At 41.2% G+C, this 18846-nt stretch overlaps 2 protein-coding genes across 4 annotated transcripts in view; one reads left to right on the top strand and one right to left on the bottom strand.

Moving 5' to 3' along the window:
* The window catches only part of TMC5 (transmembrane channel like 5), a 44909-nt gene extending 40239 nt beyond the window's left edge, over positions 1–4670 (top strand). Inside the window, exons 18-20 of the mRNA XM_028091670.2 lie at positions 2056–2160; positions 3335–3377; positions 4140–4670. Of these exons, the coding sequence (XP_027947471.1) occupies positions 2056–2160; positions 3335–3377; positions 4140–4186 (195 nt within the window). The 3' untranslated portion in view covers positions 4187–4670. The remainder of the gene's footprint in view (positions 1–2055; positions 2161–3334; positions 3378–4139) is intronic.
* GDE1 (glycerophosphodiester phosphodiesterase 1) overlaps positions 1–18846 on the bottom strand; it is a 40644-nt gene that overhangs the window by 1149 nt on the left and 20649 nt on the right. For 2 of the 3 annotated variants that reach the window (XM_028091672.2, XM_028091674.2), the window contains exons 4-6: positions 16415–16507; positions 13903–14114; positions 4174–12398 (exon numbers count right to left, since the gene is read on the bottom strand). In XM_028091672.2, coding sequence (XP_027947473.1) covers positions 12251–12398; positions 13903–14114; positions 16415–16507 — 453 coding nt within the window. In that variant the 3' untranslated portion in view covers positions 4174–12250. Of the gene's footprint in view, positions 1–4173; positions 12399–13902; positions 14115–16414; positions 16508–18846 lie in introns of those variants that run through there. The other variant, XM_028091673.2, reaches the window with a different exon arrangement.

An 18846-nucleotide genomic window follows, 5' to 3' on the forward strand; every position in this document is an offset into this window, starting at 1 on the left:
GACTGAGCCACCCAGGCGTGCCTGTATCCTCTTATTTTATCTACACTAACCATTCACTGCAAATCTCTGGATTATTTTAAAGCAAATCCTAGACTTATATCATTTTATCTGTAGAAACTTCTATGCACCTAAGAGATAGAAACTTTTAAAAAACATAACCACAATACCATCATTGCACCTAAAAGAAATAATTCCTTACTATTAGCTCATATGCAATCAATGGTCAAATTTCCACGATTGTCCCATGAGGTGTCTTTTTATAGTAGGGTTGTTCAAATCAGGGTCTGAGAAAGTGCCACAGATTGCATTTGGTTGATACATTTCTTGTTTCTTTTCATCTATAATCGTTCACCCCTCCTCTCTTCTCTTGCCATTTATTGTTGAAGAAACCAGGTCATTTGTCTTGTAGTTTTTACTGGATATATCTGATTTGTGGCCTTGCCGTGGTGTTTACTATGTTTATTTTTTCTTTTTATTTCCTGTACCCTGGTGGTGAGATTTAAAAACCTGATTAAATCCAGATTCAGTGTTTTAGCCAGAATACTTCATAGATGGTGCTATGCACTTCTAATAGCATCACCTTGAGACAGAAAATGTCCAGTTGTCTATTTTTGTGTGATGTTAAAAGTAACCAGTGGGTCCATGCTTTGTTGGCCTGACCCACCCTTCGTAAGGCTCCCCATCCGCCTTTCACCTGATGGATTTTGTAGTCTTTGATGAATATTGCCTAGAAGACCTACTGATTTCGTTAGAGATGACAAAATAGTGGTACTCTACTCCTAGAGATTCTTCTGCATTGATTGGCTAGAATTCTTCCATGAAAAAAGGAATTTTTGCTCACCAACTATTTGATTACCTTGTAATACAATTTATAGAGGAAAGGCAACATAGATGCATGATTTTTCCTCATTTACCAGTTTTTGAAATGATGGGTTGGTATCCTAGTGTCTTAGTTTTCTAGGGCCTGCCATAGCAAATAACCACAAACTTGGTGGCTTAAAATAACAGAAATTTATTCTCTCACAGTTCTGGATGCCAGAAGTCCAAAATCGAAGGTGTCAGCAGGGTTGGTACCTTCCGAAGCTCTGAGAGAGAATCTCCTCCATGCTTCCCCTAGCTTCTTTTGGGGACCACTGGCTCACCTGACTGTTTCTCGGCTCAGGGCTTCCTACCTGCTGTTTCTGCCTCCATCTTCACAAGTTCTTCTTCCCTGTGTGCCTGTTTCTCCTTCTCTTCTAAGGACTTGTCATTGAATTTAGGGTTCATCCTCATCCAGAAGGATCTCATCCCAGAATCTTTAATTACATCTGCAAAGACCTCATTTCCAAACAAGGCCATATTCACAAGTACTGGGGTTAGGATAACTTGGACATATCTTTTTAAAAGGGAGATATTGAAAAAAATAAAAATAAATAAAAAATAAATAAAAGAGAGATACTGTTAAATCCACTATACCTAGCAAGGTGACAAGTGAAATATGTTTGATGTCCCTAGATGCAGAGCTATAAGCTTTGACATGCTCAGTGAGAGGACACAGCAGCAATGCTGGGTGCCCAGCACCCACTCAGAGAGACAGAGGGCATGCCAAAAAGGGGGCTACTACACACCATTTGTCCTGGGCCGTCAGACGCTCTTTAGAGGAGAATGTTACAATTCAGGAAGGTTATGGGGGCTAATTTGGCTTTGCTGTGAAACATTTCTTCTCTTTTATTAAGAGAAAACATGGCAGGGGCACCTGGGTGGCTCAGTCAGTTATGCCTCCAACTTTGGTTTCAGCTCAGGTCATGGTCTCAGGGTCATGAGATCGAGCCCTACATCGAGCTCTGTGCTCAGTGCTGAGTCTGCTTAAGACTCTCTCTCCCTCTGCCCTTCCCCCACTGCCCTCAAATAAATAAAAAAAATCTTAAAAAGAAACCCCAAAAAACACAGTGGCAGTCTCTATCCTGTGTCTGGGACCCTACCTGCCTAAAAAAAATCAATCTTCTTTCCATCATTTGCTTCTTGACCTCACACCATCTTCCATGTTTTTGTTCTTTTTGTTTTCCTTCTTGGCAGGAGGGCAAAGATAAAATGTTCCTGATAGAAAAGTTGACCAAGCTGCAGGATATGGAGAAGAGAGCAAACACCAGCTCATTCACAATGGAAAGGAGAGATGTAGAGGTGAGACAGGAGGTCGCCTTGGGGTCCTTGTGACACAGACTTGCCTCCTTATGAAATGTATGTCAGAAAACTAGAATAACATAAGGGCACTTCACTTTCTATGTTTAAACATTTCTGTATTTTTTTATTTAACGAATAAAATTTTCAACCCTTTCCATGCTGACCCTTGTTCTCTGCGCTGGGGTTATGGTGAAGGCCCTCATGGGGCTTGGATGCATCTTTTGTATAATCCAATCATCCAGAAGTACATCCCACAGAGAAGGAAAGTACCCTGAAATCTCACCCCACTGTGTTAATGGTTCAGTGTAGACTCTTCCAGATCTTTTCCCCTAGGCTTCTGCAAATATACATGCATCTACTAGCACTTTTGTTTATTAATTTATTAGAAAAGTGGGGCTATACTGTACACATAATATCATAACCCCATCCCTCATCGCTTAATGCTATATTTCTGACATTGTTTCAGTCTGTACATATTTGGACATTTGGATTGTTTCCAGGTTTTTTGTTTCTAATACTAAAAACTGTAGTGAAAAATTTTTGTTTTAATTATTTTATGTGAGTATTTTTGCCACAGGGCATGCACATGATAATGTTAATAGATATTATCATATCATGCTCTTAAGAAGATTTTACCAATTTCATGCTCACCAAGAGGGTGTAAGAGGTGTCTGAAACCCTGCTCTAAGTCCAAAGCCCTTGCTGGCTTCCTTGGTGTCCTGGAAAACATAGATAAATAGTAAACCTACCTTAATTCAAATGCCGCTAGTTTTTGGAAATTAGGATCTTGTCAGAGGACAGTGCCATGCCATTTACTATCTATGCAAATTAATACCATCAGCATGATGTAGATATAGGATCTAGAGGCCTCACTCTAAATCCTATGCAGGCAGAGACCCTGTCTGTACCCTTCCAGCCCTGGGCCCTAATATATTACCTGGCATATTGTAGATGCTCAGTAAATATCTGTGAAATGAATGAATAAATTGATGGAATCACTTTCCCTAAAAGACCAAACAAAACACGTTTGGTTTGTCTGTGGCTGAGCCTTGGTTTTCATCTGTCACATCTTAATTTTAAAATGGTGGGGGCTCACAAATCCCACCAACTATGCAACAGGACCTGAGTCGAATTCTTTTCCAGTGATGAGGACACCTGTTTTATTCCCTTTCAGCAACCAGGTCCTTTACCTGTCGGGGAACGTGATGCTGCTCGTGGTGAGTAACCAAACTGGCATTGCAGGAGACCCGGCATAACCAAGTGATATATCCCAAGATAGAGGGTCACAACTGCTCATGCATCAGTTACTCTTTCAATTGAAAGAACCAACTCAAACTGGCTTTAGCAAAAATCCAAGAATAATTCTTTCTTGAGGCATGGCCAGAAGCTGAGACTCACAATATGTCACCAGAACCTGTTTTTTTTTTTTTTTTCTGTTCCATTCTTTTCCGTGTTAGCTCCTTTCTCAAATAGGCTTTTCCTCACAATTGCAAGATGCTTTTATCAGCCTCTTGTACCTTCTCAGATTCAAATCTAGTGGGAAAGAATGAGAGACCCAGAATTCTCAGTGTGTTCCATTGGATCTGACTGGGTGATGTACACATCCATGAACCAATTACTGTGGCCATGAAAATGTGATGATTTCAATGGCCAGATCGGAGATCTGTAGATAGAGGTGGTACAACCAAACAGACCACAGGGACTACTGAGAATGTTCGGGAAGGGTGGCTTCCCAAGGAAAATCAGGAGCTGAAGCCAGAGGGGAATGAATATGGGGGAGGAATCAAACAAACCCATCCATCTTTTTGGGATAGCATTTACTGATGGCACCCAATGATGGGAGTTCGAGGGGAGAATTGCAGAACCGTAACAGAAGGCAGGAGGTGTGAGAAGCCATGGGATCTTAAATTTGGTCTTTCCCTTGGAGACATGAGGCAGTGTGCATCTGGGCTAACTTCTCTTTTCCGTGTCCAACCTAGACCTGCGATTTAGGCGATCAGTTCAAGAAGAGAATTCAAAGGCGTGATGTTTATTGCTGCAGTCAGACACCGATCAAATGAAAAGACACTCGGGCCTTTCTAAGCTTCCCAGGAGGGGAATTCAAGCCATTAGCCAGGACGGGAAGCTGACCCCAGTGTATATACTCAAGCAAATTTGGCCATTCCCTGCTGGTTTATTATACCTGGATTGCTGATTTTCCAAGATAAAATATTCAGGATTTTAAAATAAAGACTATTGTAACATTTAAACTGGTTCCTAAAGACCCAGAAGAGATAACCTGGGAATTATGTATTCAGTCTTTAAGAGATGTGCATATGAATTATTGGTCCTTAGAAAACTCTCCTCCCAGACCTGGCAAAGGTTTGGAAACCGGTGCTCAGACAAATGGTCCAGCCTGAATAAAAATGGGATCCTCAGTCAGGGATGTGAGGGCTCTGAATTGGGGAACCTGCATTTGTTTGTGACTTTGAACTACATCTGTCCCACCCTATGTTACCCAAAGGTGAACTACAACGAGAGGTCTTATCTACAAACTTTATTGCATATCAAGTATGAGTCTTTGGGGTTGACCTGGGGTTGGTGGGTGTAGACTGGGACTCTACTCTTGTGAGGTTGATACATGAGTCAGCATCAAAGTCTTATATTGAATCGAACATGAAATCAGCGGTGATGTGTGAAACATGTATGTATGTATATGTGTGTGTAGAATGAATATGTATGTGTGTTTGTGTGTGTGTATACACACACATATGTATATAGAGCATTCTTTTTTAAAAAGTTTTTATTTAAGTAATCTCTACACCCAATGTGGGGCTTGAACTCAGGACCCTGAAGTCAAGAGTGGTATGCTCTTCTGACAGCCAGCCAGATGCTCCAACATAGAGTTTCTTTTGCAGATTTGCCAAATGATTCACAAGGCATGTGACTGTACTTAGAATTGAAGCATCCAGCAGAAAGGTAGAATTGACCATATTACTCAGGGGAGAAGTCCCCTCTTGCATAATCACTACCATGAAATGTAATTGGAACTGAATTTTGAAAACATTTAACATGTGTTTGAAACACAAGCATCCAATCAATGCTCAGTCATCGACTCACATTTTCGTTCACTTATTTATTCGTTAGCTCATTTCATCAACTAAATTTCATCAGCTGATTTAATTTTTTTGGTGTTATCCCCTGGTAGTGGTTGCTAGTAGTGTTCATTCATTTCATTCAACAAATACGTGCCAAGTAGTTGTGAACAAGATGGTGAGCAAGTCAAGACACAGTCTGTGCTCTCCTGTGCTCATTGTCTAGCAGATTGATTTAGACAGGAAATTAATAATTAAATAGTAATTAATTGTAATTGTGATAGATGCTGTGAAGGAGAAGCCCAGGGGACGATGGGGAGACTTAACTTGTCGGTGGGGTCAGTGAAGGCAGCCCACTGAATTGATGTTTGAAGTGGTTTTTTACCCCCTGTGTCATCTTAACTGTTTTGTGCTTCATTGGCTTCTCCACTAAAATATGAATTCCTTCTGTAAGTAGCATTTTTGCTTATTTACTCTATGCTAAGGGCTTATATCTGGAATGCTCCATTTGCCTCCATGGCTTGGGTCAATTCCTGCTTCTCCTGGAGCTATAAACAAAGGAGAAAGATCTAATCTGTAGGTATCACACACATTTGGATGTGAAGATGCTTTTAAAACTTGGGCTTGAGGGGCGCCTGGGTGGCTCAGTCAGGTAAGTGTCTGCCTTTGGCTCAGGTCATGATCCCGGGGTCCTGGGATCGAGTCCTGCATTGGGCTCCCTGCTCAGTGGGGAGTCTGCTTCTCCCTCTCCCTCTGCCCCGCCCCCCCCCGGCTCATGCTCTCTCTCTCTCAAATAAATAAAATCTTTTAAAAAAATTTAAAAAACAACAAAAAACCATTGAGCTTGAGATAGGGAATATGTTGGCTTGCTAGGGCTGCCATAACCAAATACCACAGATGGGCTGGTTTAAACAACATAATCTTATTTTTCCACATTCCTGGAGGTGGGGAAGTCCAAGGTCATGGTCAGTTTCAGCGTCCACAGTTTTGGTTTCCTTCTGCTACCTCCTGGGCTTGCAGATGTCCTCTGCCACCTTCTTGCGGTGTCCTCTGCATGTACCTTTTTCATTTTTTGCCTTTTTTTTTTTTGCATGTACCTTTATGTGTCCGAATTTCCTCTACTCATAAGGACCCTGTGCAGATTGGATTAGGTCCCACCCTAATGGCTTTAATATAGCTTATTCATCTAATTAAAGGCCATGTATTCAAATATGGTTACATTTTGAGGCATTTGGGGGTTCAGAGTTTCAGCATATAAATTTTGGGTCAATACAATTCAGCTTTATAATAGGGGTTAACTATCCCAAGTCTTCTCAGGGACTTAGGCATCAGGGTCCTCGGTGCTGGCTGCACTCAGAATCACTGGGGGCAGCTGACCACCAGGCCCAAGCCCCAGTCTAGACCAACTAAATCAGGCACCTGTACTGTTCTTTAAGGCTCCCCGGATGGTTTCCGTGGAAAGCCAGGGCTGAGAACTAGTGAGCCAGGATCTAAAATACCTTATCCACGGTTTCGCTTTTTGAAGTCTGCCAGGAGGCAGATGATTCTCCTTCTGACCAATCATCAGGAGGTCACTTTAGTGGCCTAACGCTCTGTCACAGCACCTACGTCCCTCACCTCGCTTCATCTCATCACACAGGCATTTTATCACCTCGCATCATGAGAAGGGTGAGTACAGGACAGTATTTTGAGAGAGATTACATGTATGGAACTTGTATTACAGCATATTGTTATTGTTTTTATTGTCTTACTGGGCCTGATTTCTAAATTAAGCTTTATCATAGGTGTGTGTGCTAGGAAAACACATAGTATATATCAGGTTCGGTACTATCCAGGGCTTCAGGCATCCGCCCAGGGATAAGGGGGCACTGCTCTACTTCTTCCCAAACTTGCCTGACCATAAAAGCCACCTGAACATGCAAATAGGGAGCTGAGAATATTGCATTAGGGAGGGGCACCTGGGTGGAGCAGTTGGCAGGGTGTCCAACTCTTGGTTTCAGCTCGGGTCGTGATCTCGGGGTCATGAGATTGAGCCCTGTGTTGGGCTCTGTGCTCGGAGTCTGCTTAAGACTCTCTCTGCACCCCCCCACCTCCACTCCCCGTGCTTGCGTGCTCGGGCTCTCTCTCTCAAATAAATAAATCTTTAAAAAAAGCAACCCGATATTGCATTAGGGAACAGTCCCCATCCTCCTCTTCCAACCCTTATTTAATTAGTACAAAGTGATAAAAGGAACCTGTGCTTTCCAACAGTCACCTGAAAGCTGGATAACCCCTATAATTTTAAGTATAAAAAAAGGGAGCCTCTTAAATTTCTGCAGGATCTGATCCTTTATGTGGCCGCCGTGAATGGCCCAGTTCATTTCTAGGCAATGAGATGATTTTGTTTGAAGTTCAATTACAAAAGGAGTGACTAAAATAGTATATGATTGACATGTTTTTATAATCTTTGAATTGAGGGCAGGTGGTAAGAAGTCAGCTCATTAATAGCGATTGTCTCCCTACTGTAGCACTTCACAGACATCTTCCTAAATTCTCAAAAGTTGGAACTCTTCCAGGACATTTACATATCTGATCAACTGCGAGATGGCCAGCTGAGAGAAGCTCAGGTGTGGAGCAGGGGGGCCCCTCTGGCTTGGCTCATGACTGCACACCTACCTGGTACAAGTAACGCCTTCCACCTGTGCAGTCCTTTGCCCACCTCCATCACCTGGGCTCTTGTTAAAAAGCAGATTCTAATTTGTGAGGTCAGGAATGGGGCCCGAGAGTCTGTGTTTCTATCTAGTGCTGTGGGTCTGAGCACCACGCCCTGAGTAGTTTGGTGTTAGAGCACCTCCACATTTTTAATTTTTATCTTCATAACAATATTACACTGTTAACACATTTTTTTCAAATCACTTCCATTTCCCCCCCTCATTTGAACATCATTGCTCTAAGACAATTAGTGCAAATATGATCCCCACTTGACAGATGAAAAGTTAGGCACACACAGGTTAAGTGATTTGTCTAAGGTCTCATAGCTAGTGGTAGAATTGAGGACTTTGGATTTTTCTCTGGCTTCGTGGTTCTCAGACTGGAGCAAGTATCAGAACCACCTGGAAGGCTTGTTGAAACAGATCCTGAGCGATGTGCGGAGTTCCAGGTTCAGTAGTTATGGGATGGGCTCTGAGAATCTGCATTTCTAACAAGTTACCCCTTAAGCAGATATTGAATAAATGTCTCAAAGGACAGTGTCTTTTGAGAACCATTGTGCCTAGCTGATCTCCAACGTGTTTGTAATACTTGGTAATACAGGTAAAACTCTGCTAATCAGTTAGATTTTGAGCATAATTTAGCTTGATAATAGAACATACAAGGTCATCGGTTCTCAGTAGCTGTGATCAAAGAAACCAAACAACCTTGCACTATAGTAACCACCACTCCGAGCTAAAGGTTTGCATGGATGTTTGGAAAACTTCATTCTCACCCTTACTTGTCCTCAAAGCTGTGGTTTATTGTCCCGTTGAAACACTATTCCCACTTTAGGAAATGGTAGGTATAATTTTATTTAGAAGTTTGCATCTAACAAAAATGGAGTATTTGTCTTGGTGAAATTCTTGTCAAAACAGGATTACAGACACTGATCTCCAAATGAGAAAATGAGTATTGTTAACTCAGTAGTGGATTTCTTAAGCCTTTTGAGATAGTCTTTTCCCAGTACCTGTCTGTGGAATCCTGAGGGCCGAGGAGCAGTTGAATGAACAGCAGAGGGTGCAATTTTTATCTGTGTTGACTTTCTTGGAAAGAATGCTATCTATCAGGACTTTGGATGACCCCTTGATGCTGCTGAATCCTGAATCATTTGTCTACAACTCCCACTTCACACTAGGTCTGTACCTCTAGTTTCCTTGAGAAGTTTCCACTTGGCTATCCTATAATTTAGTCCTTCAACAAACATTTATTGAACATCTACTATGTGACAGGCACCATAATAGGTGTTGGGAATGATTGTTTCTCATTAGTGAGTCCTTGCTATGGGCTGGACGCGAGGATAGGAAGGGGTTTAGTGTGAACTCTGGAATTATATCACCTGGACCAAATCCTTTCACTACTACTGGTGTGTGACTTTGGGCAAGTCACTTAACTTCCCTGTGCTTTGGTCTCCTTCACTGTGAAGTGGGATTGTGGGGCGCCTGGGTGGTGCAGTCCGTTAAGCATCTGACTCTTGGTTTCGGCTCTGGTCATGATCTTAGGGTGGTGAGATTGAGCGCCGCATCAGGCTCTGTGCTCAGCGCAGAGAGGGCTGGAGATTCTCTCTCCCTCTGTGCAACCCCCTCCCCCAGGGCACTCTCTCTCAAATAAATCTTTTTAAAAAATACAGTGGGATTGTGATGGTAGCAACCTCACAGTGTTGTTGCAAACACATGGAAAGTATTTGAAAGTGTCTAGTTCATGTTAGGGAGTCCGTAAATGTTATTAATAACATTTTACATGCCTTTTACATGCCTTTTACATGCACTCGGTCATTTAATCAGCCACCCCCTAGGGTGGTACCAATACTGCCCCTATTTTGGGGACCTGGGTGTCGCCTAAGTGTCTGCCTTGGGCTCTGGTCATGATCCCAGGGTACTGGGATGAGTCCCCGCATCCGGCTCGCTCTCAGCGGGGAGTCTGCTTCTCCCTCTGCCCCTCCCCCCACTTGTGCTCTCTCTCTCTCTCTCTCAAAAGTAAATAAATAAAATCTTGTCCCTATTTTACAGATAATAAGGAACTCGCCCAAGGTCACAGAGCTATTAAATTGCTAAACATAGCTCAGGTCATGATCCTGGAGTCCCAGGATGCAGTCCCCCGTCAGGCTCCCTGCTCAACAGGGAGTCTGGTTCTCCCTCTGACCCTCCCCCCTCTTTCTCTCTCTCTCTCATTCTCTCTCAAATAAATAAATAAAATCTTTAAAAAAAATTGCTAAACATAAAATCGGATTGAGTTTTCCCTGATCCCAAGTTCTGTTTTTAATCCCTATATTAAGCCTTCCAATGCTTAATGATAATATTAACACCTTTCTTCACCCAAATTCTCCACTCTTCAAGGACCCAACATCTTAGCACTGGATCTAAATCCTTCACTGGGCCTGAGTCAAGGGCACAATGGATTTGGGACAAAGGTCAAGAAACAGAACTCCTGGCTCTCAAAAGATATTCCCTCAACAGAAGGGATCTCTCTACTGCCCCCGAGAATCCCTTGTGGCTTGCTGTGTAGTCTGCTTGCCAAAGCGGGGATTCAGTCTGCAGAAGTGTTCGGTCTTTGTGCTCCTGGCCTCCTCTCGCCACTCTATCATGGTGTGATATGGAAGTACACACAGTTTAGATATTTGTTCCATTCATCGAATACATCTTTGTCCTGTTGTTTTTAGATTCAAGAAAACTTCTTTGCAAATGTTGATGGAAAACGTCCCAAGCCCCATCCATCGTGCCCTTGCCAACACCGACTGTAGCAAAACAGCCTGTGCATCTGCCATCTAGCTGTGTGGACTGGTGGTCTGGCAGCTGCGAGTGTGAGACTGGTGACCCGTGGGGCTCAGGAGGGAAGTCATGACTGAGCTGAGGGCCTGTGGTACAGATGGGGCTGAAAGGTGGGAGCAGGGACAGCTACAGGAGACGGATGGCTTCGCAATTTTTGAAGTGTTTTTTGAGAGCAAGAGAGAGAGCGCATGTGCGAGTGGGTGGGCACAGAGGGAGCGAGAGAATCTGAAGCAGGCTACACGACCAGCGAGGAGTGCAGTGCGGGGCTCCATCTCACCACTCTGAGATCATGACCTGAGCTGAAATCAAGTCAGATGTTTAACTGACTGAGCCACCCAGGCACCCCCACTCAATTTCATTTTAGATACTACTACTTAAGTACACAGGAAGACCCCTGGAAGCTTAAGTGGAAAAGAGCACAGAGCTGGGAATTAAGGGCTCTGCATTATAAAGGCAGACAGGGCAAGTGGTTAAGAGCAAGGGCTCTGGAGTTAGACTGGCTTGGCTTTGAATCTCAATTGCACCAAGGACTCTGAGACCTTGGGTAAGTGACTAAGTTTGCAGTGCCTTGGTTTCCTCATTTATAAAAAGAGAGTAATACCTCTAAGATTTTCTGGGGTTTAGGATGATACATGTTAAACCACTTAAGTTCCCGGCAAAGAGTAGGAAATTTCAGTTTTATGAGATCAGGCTCTGCTATGTTACCAGCTGTGTCATATCTGAAGAAAGACCTTTTCCTTCCACAGGTTTTGGTTTTATTTGTAAAAGGAGAATAAGCCTAGATGTTCTTGGATGTTTCTTGCAGTTCCATTGTTATCCATCACAGAGTTGCCACAATGAGCATATAACCCTGCCCTCTAGTGGTCTGTAGTTATTTCAAGATACCATAAACAATCCCTTGCACTGGTATCAAGACTTACCTACCATTTTCTTTGCCTCACCAGGGGCTGTTGCCTCTGGTCCCTGGATTGCAGGGAGCAGCTTCCCTAAATTGCTTATGTCTCAGGGCATGATGCTTAGTACAGTTTTCCCTTAGTGCTCCTTTTAATGATTTTATTAGTATCGTCACAAGTTTGATGTCTATAGTTCATTGATAATGTAGCTGAATACAAATATTTTAAATAAGTAAATTACATAAGTGTGTCAAGTTTTAAAATGGCAACTTTGAGTGATCATGCATTTCCCATGCATTTGCATCTGCATCCCCAAACTGCACAACTCAATCTGTGCTTATCCTCATGGGTCTCGGTGTGTGCCTCAGCTAGGTCGGGGCAGGAGCTGTTATGCCTTTTTGCAGACCCAGATTTTCAAGAGCAACACTGTTGAACTCAGGCATTCCATGGAGCAAGCAAAGCAAAACCAGGTTTTGCTCTGGTTCAGGTAAAAATGCAAATACCGACTATTGCTTGTGTGAGTCACCTGATCCCCCAGGGCTTGGGCTAGCACAAAGGGTATTTTGATATCCCTGCATGAGGCCAGCAGGCAGCTTCTGTACCCATGTTTCCTCCCTGGGGGAAAATTCTAGAACTGAGATGCACAGTCTTCCAACATGCTGTCAGTGATATAGCTGGAACCAAGATGGGATTCGTAGTAACTTTTTTCATCAAAGGTATTAACAGTCCAAGCAACAACCTGAATGCCTTTGGCTGACCACTTCTTCAAGTAGTCCCTGGAGAAAGAGGAAAACCCCATCCTGTTAGAATAAGGACCAGTTGTTCCAGGCATCTATAATGGTCACTAAATATGGCATTCACTGAGTAATAACAGTGCCCCAAAAGAGCCTCTTAACCGGGCCTCTGGGTGCAATCAGAGGGAATGTTCCAAAACCCAGCACCAGAACCTCTTCCACACTGTTCCAGCTTACAACACTTCAGTGACTTGCTAAAGACACCCTCCACCAAAAAAAAAAAAAAAAGGTCTTATTGGAGGCTGTACCTGGCTTATCCCCACCCTCTCTTTGGCCTCCTCTTATACTGTACTTCCCCTTTCCTTTCTGTATGACAGAATATGGATTTTCTTTCAATTCCTTGAAAGAATTAGGCTTTTTCCTGCCATAACACTTTTGCATGTGTTTCCCCTCTGACTTGGATCTCCACCCTCCCACCCCATTCCTACTCACCCTCCTAACCTTAGCTTAGTTGTCACCTCCTTGGGGATGTTTTCCCTAACTACCCTGATTAGGTCAAATTACATAGTATATATGTACACTGTTTTCTCTACGTAGCATTTATCTTAGTTGTAATTTTATATTTATTGGATTTTTAATTTGATTAGCAACTATCTCTTCTACTCGACTATAAATTCTGTGAGGGTGGACCATGGTTTTCTTTACCATAGCATCTTCAGCTTCTTAATATAAACTTTGCAATACTGTGGGCATATACCAAACATTGACTGACTTGAACACACGCATGCCTGAAATAATATGAAACTAGCAACTCTACTCAGCTAAAATACACAGCTATAAAATTGCCACAGTAAAGGTCAGAGATTGCTAGCAGGTAGGGAATGGAAAGTTTTCTTGGAAGCAATGGCGCAAAGTCTCTGTAGTGTAGAGCAGAGCAGGAAGAAAGGCAGGAGGGATAAAGTAGGCAGGCACTCACAGAATGTCTTCACTGTGGCTCTGCCCTGGATTCTATGTTGGTTTTCAAACGGAGTCAGTCACAAGGACATGTAACCTCTCTTTCGTCAGATTTTGGAAGGTTTCTTTTTCTTTTTTTTTTTTAAAGATTTCATTTATTTATTTGACAGAGAGAGAGAGAGCACAGGCAGGGGGAGGCAGAGGGGCAGAGGGAGAGGGAGAAGCAGGCTCCCCGGTGAGCAGGGAGCCCGATGCAGAGCTTGATCCTAGGACCCTGAGATCATGACCTGAGCTGAAGGCAGACGCCCAATGGCTGAGCCACCCAGGCACCTCTATTTTTTTTTTTTTTTTAGGTATATATATTTTTTTAAGTGCACTAAAAACTAAGAACATTTGACCAACTTATTTTGGAAACAGGGAAATATGCCTGAACTCTTCCCACCTAAGAAGCTCGTGGCATTCCACCTTAATAAAGGTATGGTGGGCTTTGTGGGTGAAATCCAATCCAGGATGCCCACTGTTAATCCTTCCTTTCCAAGAAGAGCATTTCAGGAAATGTGTCAGGAAAAGATAAAAAAACCTTCCAACTTACGGGGATACAAAATCCTTTTGTATGAGGAAAGCTGAAATTCCACACAGGTACCACAGGATATTATGCATACTCCAATCGAGCAAAATGTCCATTACTGCAAACATGGACTGTTTCCAGAAAACATCATAGCGTGGTTTCCCATCTCCTGTATGGCTAAGGCCCCAAGGTCTATGAGTTAAAGCCGTTACTACATTCTGATCTGTTTGTCTCATCTGAAAAGGAATTTTGGAAATTAAAATAAGTATCATATCTTAAGTCCAATACCTCTCATTTTTCTTTAGATTTAGCCAATGTTACTTACTCATTCTGATGAAGTGGCCATAATGGTGCCCTGGCCCCCATGTCTACTAAATAGACATAAATCCTTTGAGTAAATAATGTAATGGATGTAAAACATTTAATATACAGTATAAATAAGAACACTTCCTTCATGAAGTCCTTATCTTTAAAATGAGTAAACTACAATCTCAGGGTCAAATTTTCATAATGTCACAAGACAAACTTTCGGTTGGTTATCAATTTAAACTTTGGCCAGATATAAGTAATTAGAACTCAGTGAGGATGGAACCATGATCATTTCCAGATGGGCTGGTTAGCTTTTGATCCTTTCCAGAGAAAAATGACTGAGAAAGGCTTGTTGGGGGGCGGGGGGAGTGGGGTGAGAAGGAAGTGAGGAGAGCAGAGAGAGAAGTAGGGGCAGGGGTTGGGGAAGGACAAGGAGAAACAGGAATATGTGGATGTTTCACTCTATGCTCTGTGCTCCTCTGGACAATGTAGCAAACATTTTGAAGGCCTCTGTGCTCAAGTAAGATTGGGAAACACTGATCCAAATGTCTGAAAGCCCCATGACCCTATTCATCTCAATGACAGTTTATATGTGGCTAGGTTCCACCCTTACTGTAAAATTTTAAATGCATACTCTTGTTGGTCACTGTTGAAGAATGCTACAGAACCAACACATTATCTTGGAAACTGGTAAGTAAAGGACAAGATTAGCATTTATTTGCCAAATGCATAACTAAATAGTAAATGACAGTTTCTTTCTTTATTTTTAAGTAGGCTCCACGCCCAATGTGGGGTTTGAACTCACAACCAGCCAGGCACCCCTAAATAATATATGAAGAAACGATAGAATTAAAATATTAAGATTTTGCAACCCCTAGTAAATTGAGAGCTGGCCACTGACGTTGCAAACAACAACACAACAACAAAAGAGTTAATCAGATGTTAAGTGTCTCCTGATGAAAAAAATACCCTCACCTATGAGATTATCTTGCCGAGAATAATTGAACCTCCACTAATCAAGCCTTTTGCTCTCACTACTGATTTATAGGAAATATATACAGAAAAAGAATGTGTTAAACTGTATCATGACATAGGAAGCAAAATCTGGACTTGGGTAAACTCTACAAAACAACCTGGTTTCTTCAATAAATACATCACAAGGGGGGGTAAAGGAGAACTTACAGGTTCTAAGATTTAAATTATAGTATGTAGTCTTTAGCTGGGTCCTGATTCAAATTAACAATTATGAAAAACAAAAACCTGTTTATATTTCTGAGACAAATAAAAATTTATATATTGACTAGATATTTCATGATCTTAAGGACTTAGTAATAGTTTTAGATGGGGTAATGACTGTATTGTGGCTATAGTTTTTTTTAAAAAAGGGAATCACTTTTTAAAGATACTTAACAATTTTTATGGATGAAATGATGTCTGGAATTTACTTCAAAATAACACTGGGGTAGATGAATGGAGGTATGGATGAAACAAGCTGGATCACAGTTAAACGGGGGCTTATTTTACTACCATCGACTTTTGTGCATATTTTAAATTCTCCATCATTAAGAGTTGTTTTTTAAAAGGTATATTCTATTACTTAGTGAGATGAAGAGCTACATAATTCTTTGTTCTGAGAATGTTTACTAATCTGAATGAGCCTGTAAACAATATAAAAGGAGCTTAAAGAGGAATCATGGTATTTTAAAATGGGGTATGAGTTCATTTTCATTTCTGAATTTCTCTTGTTAAAATAGGAATTTTTATTATTATTATTACGTTCAGTTAGCCACTATATAGTACATCATTAGTTTTTGATGTAGTGTTCAATGATTCATTAGTTATGTATAGCACCCAGTGCTCATCATAGCACGTGCCCTCCTTAATACCCATCACCCTGTTACCCCCTCCCCTCACACCCCTCCCCTCTGAAACCCTCAGTTTGTTTCCCAGGGTTCATAGTCTCTCATGGTTCATCTTCCTCTCTGATTTCTCCCCCTTCAGATTTCCCTCCCTTCCCCTATGGTCCTCCGTGCTATTGCTTATGTTCCACATATGAGTGAAACCATGTGATAATTGTCTTTCTCTGCTTGACTTACTTCAAAAGAGGAATTTCTTAACTGAAATTCAGTTCCATTTAACCGGCATCTATCTTATGCTTACTTGGCCCATTTCTGTTATCACCATCAACTAACACAGTATTATGTACAATACAAATCCTGAATTTTACCTTATAGATAACTTCTGGCAAGAAAGAGCAGACGATGCTATTATTGTATAGTTGAGGAAACTCCTTATATATTTTCTTTAGAGCATCAGTAGCCTGCAAAGCATAGAGATTCATGTATTTAAATGTAAGAGTCCCAGCCAATAACTATTACATGCTAAGTACAACCCTATCAAATAAATCAGAACTTTACTAATATATGGGGATGCTGAAAGGAGTATTGGAAGATTCCATCATCCATTTGGATCCTTCTTAAATTCACATCTACAGCAGATAGGGGGAAAGTGGGAGTACTGTTGCTTTACTATTCTGTTGAAAGGCTCATCCCTTTTGTCAGACTTTTTGGAAAGCACGGCAGGCGGCAGGCCAGTTGAGGCTGGAAGCAAAATTTTAAACCTTTTCCTTATAACCCAGTTTAACCACTAGGAAAAGTCTTTTTATACCCACAACTCTATTATCCTCTGCCTTTCCTGGCAGAAGCATGAGCCAACCAGCCTGGGAACTACTAAATGTAGATGTTCTCGGTCCAGGGGACTGAGAGGAAATGGCATTCATCACCAACATGGAGGCAGGAATAATGGGATAAGGGAGGAACTGGGAAGAGCTTCCCAAGGTGAAGAGAAGTTTCTTTTTGTAGTAGTCTCCAGTTAAATGAATGAAGAAGAAATGATTGAACTAAAATACTGACATTTTGTAACCTCTAGTGAATTAACAGATTTGGCCATTGAGCATCAACAGCAGCTAACAAGAGAGGTGACTAGGCATTAGGTGGAATGTAATGTCACTATATTATAATTCTTGAAATATCACTAAATTTTGGAAAGTCACACATACCTATAACCAAATGTAAGCAACAAAATGCATTCCAAAGAAGAAAAAAGGACATAGAAATTACTCATGTCCTGTCCCCCCTTCACTAATGTGACGGAGTGTGAGCTACAGAGCCAAAGCTGTTGTCTTGCTGTCTGAACTAACATAGGCCTTGTATCTGACTCTTCACCTACATTATTTATTTAATTCTTATAACAACACTGTGGGCATTTGTTTTATTATTCCCACCCCGCCCCCTCCCCCATGAGGAAACTGAAGCACATCAAGGTTAAGGTTCACTGTAGTAAGTGAGAGAGTTTAATCAGTCTGTTGGACTCCAAAGCCCATAATCTTGGCTCCTGTGTTCTACTAGCTCCAATTTGCTACACTTGGTCCTTTACCCTACCATTCTGGTGAATTAGATCACTATGTTTAATGTTGCCCAAACCACCTGTGAGCACCCAACCAGAAAGCTCAAATAGCTGGATTAAAAAAATTTTTTTCCTTCTTTTTTCCCTTTAGTCTAAGGATAAGCATGAAGGTCAGTACACCATGGGTGAGATGTAGGACCTATCAGGGATCCCAACGTGGGCAGTATCATCAACAAAACCTGAGATGCTCATTAAAAATACAAGTTCCTTGATCAAGTATCCTAGACATTTTCAGAATTTCTTCTCTATGTGATATGGCCCAGGAATTCGTACTTTTAATAGGTATTCCTGGTGATTCTGATGCAGACTGACTGGAAAACCTAGATGTATACAACTATACATCAGAATACCAGAATGTACCAGAATAATAAATGAGCCAGAGCATCATTTTCCTTTCTTCAAAAATGAGAGTTTCCTGTGCTCAAGTTAGAATATATACTTAGGCTCTTATTTCAGGTTTTAACAACTATTTCAACTACATCCCAGGATGAATAAAAAAATTGACATCAGAATTCCCCACCAGTAGATGGCCATTACTGATTATAACTTGCAAGGGAGAAAAATACCTGTAAGTTGTCCAAATGCAGAAAAAAAGTATTTGTACTTGAAAAGCTGGTTATAAGTGAACAAATGTAATCTAAACCATATTTTCCCATTGATTTCCATTGGGAAATAATATATTTCCAATAATATATTTTTGTGAATAAAAGTATATGTTCTAAAATTTAAGCAAAATTTTATTTAGGAATGTCATACATATTTGAAAAAATTATAGTAATTTTACCATAAAAGTATAACTACTCAAATCATAGAATAACAAAACTATACATAAGGGATAGAAATCATACAGGAAGGATGACTCTAAGTAAAAGATAAATATCCTATTAGCTGTCAGAAACTTTATGTATGGGAGTTCTCTTTAAATTCAGTCCACAGTTGTCCATCTAAAACCATTAACTTATAGCCAGATGCAACTGGTCTTGTGTCTAACTCCTGAATTCTTTCTTATAAGGTCAGTTGAAGTGCCTCTTTATGGTTTATTTATTATTTTTTGTAAATACTACTTATGCAAGTAAGAAAAACCCAACTCTATTTTGTATTAGTTATAGAATATCAGGAGTTGTTCAAAGGTTCCATCAAAGGTTAAGAGTTCCATAATTTACTATTTCCTTAAAGATGTGATTTTTGCATTAT

This window comes from Eumetopias jubatus, unplaced genomic scaffold (assembly GCF_037043125.1).
Source record: "Eumetopias jubatus isolate StellerSeaLion01/CBP00866 unplaced genomic scaffold, mEumJub1_p1.0 scaffold_12, whole genome shotgun sequence".
NCBI classification, from domain to species: Eukaryota; Metazoa; Chordata; class Mammalia; order Carnivora; family Otariidae; genus Eumetopias; species Eumetopias jubatus.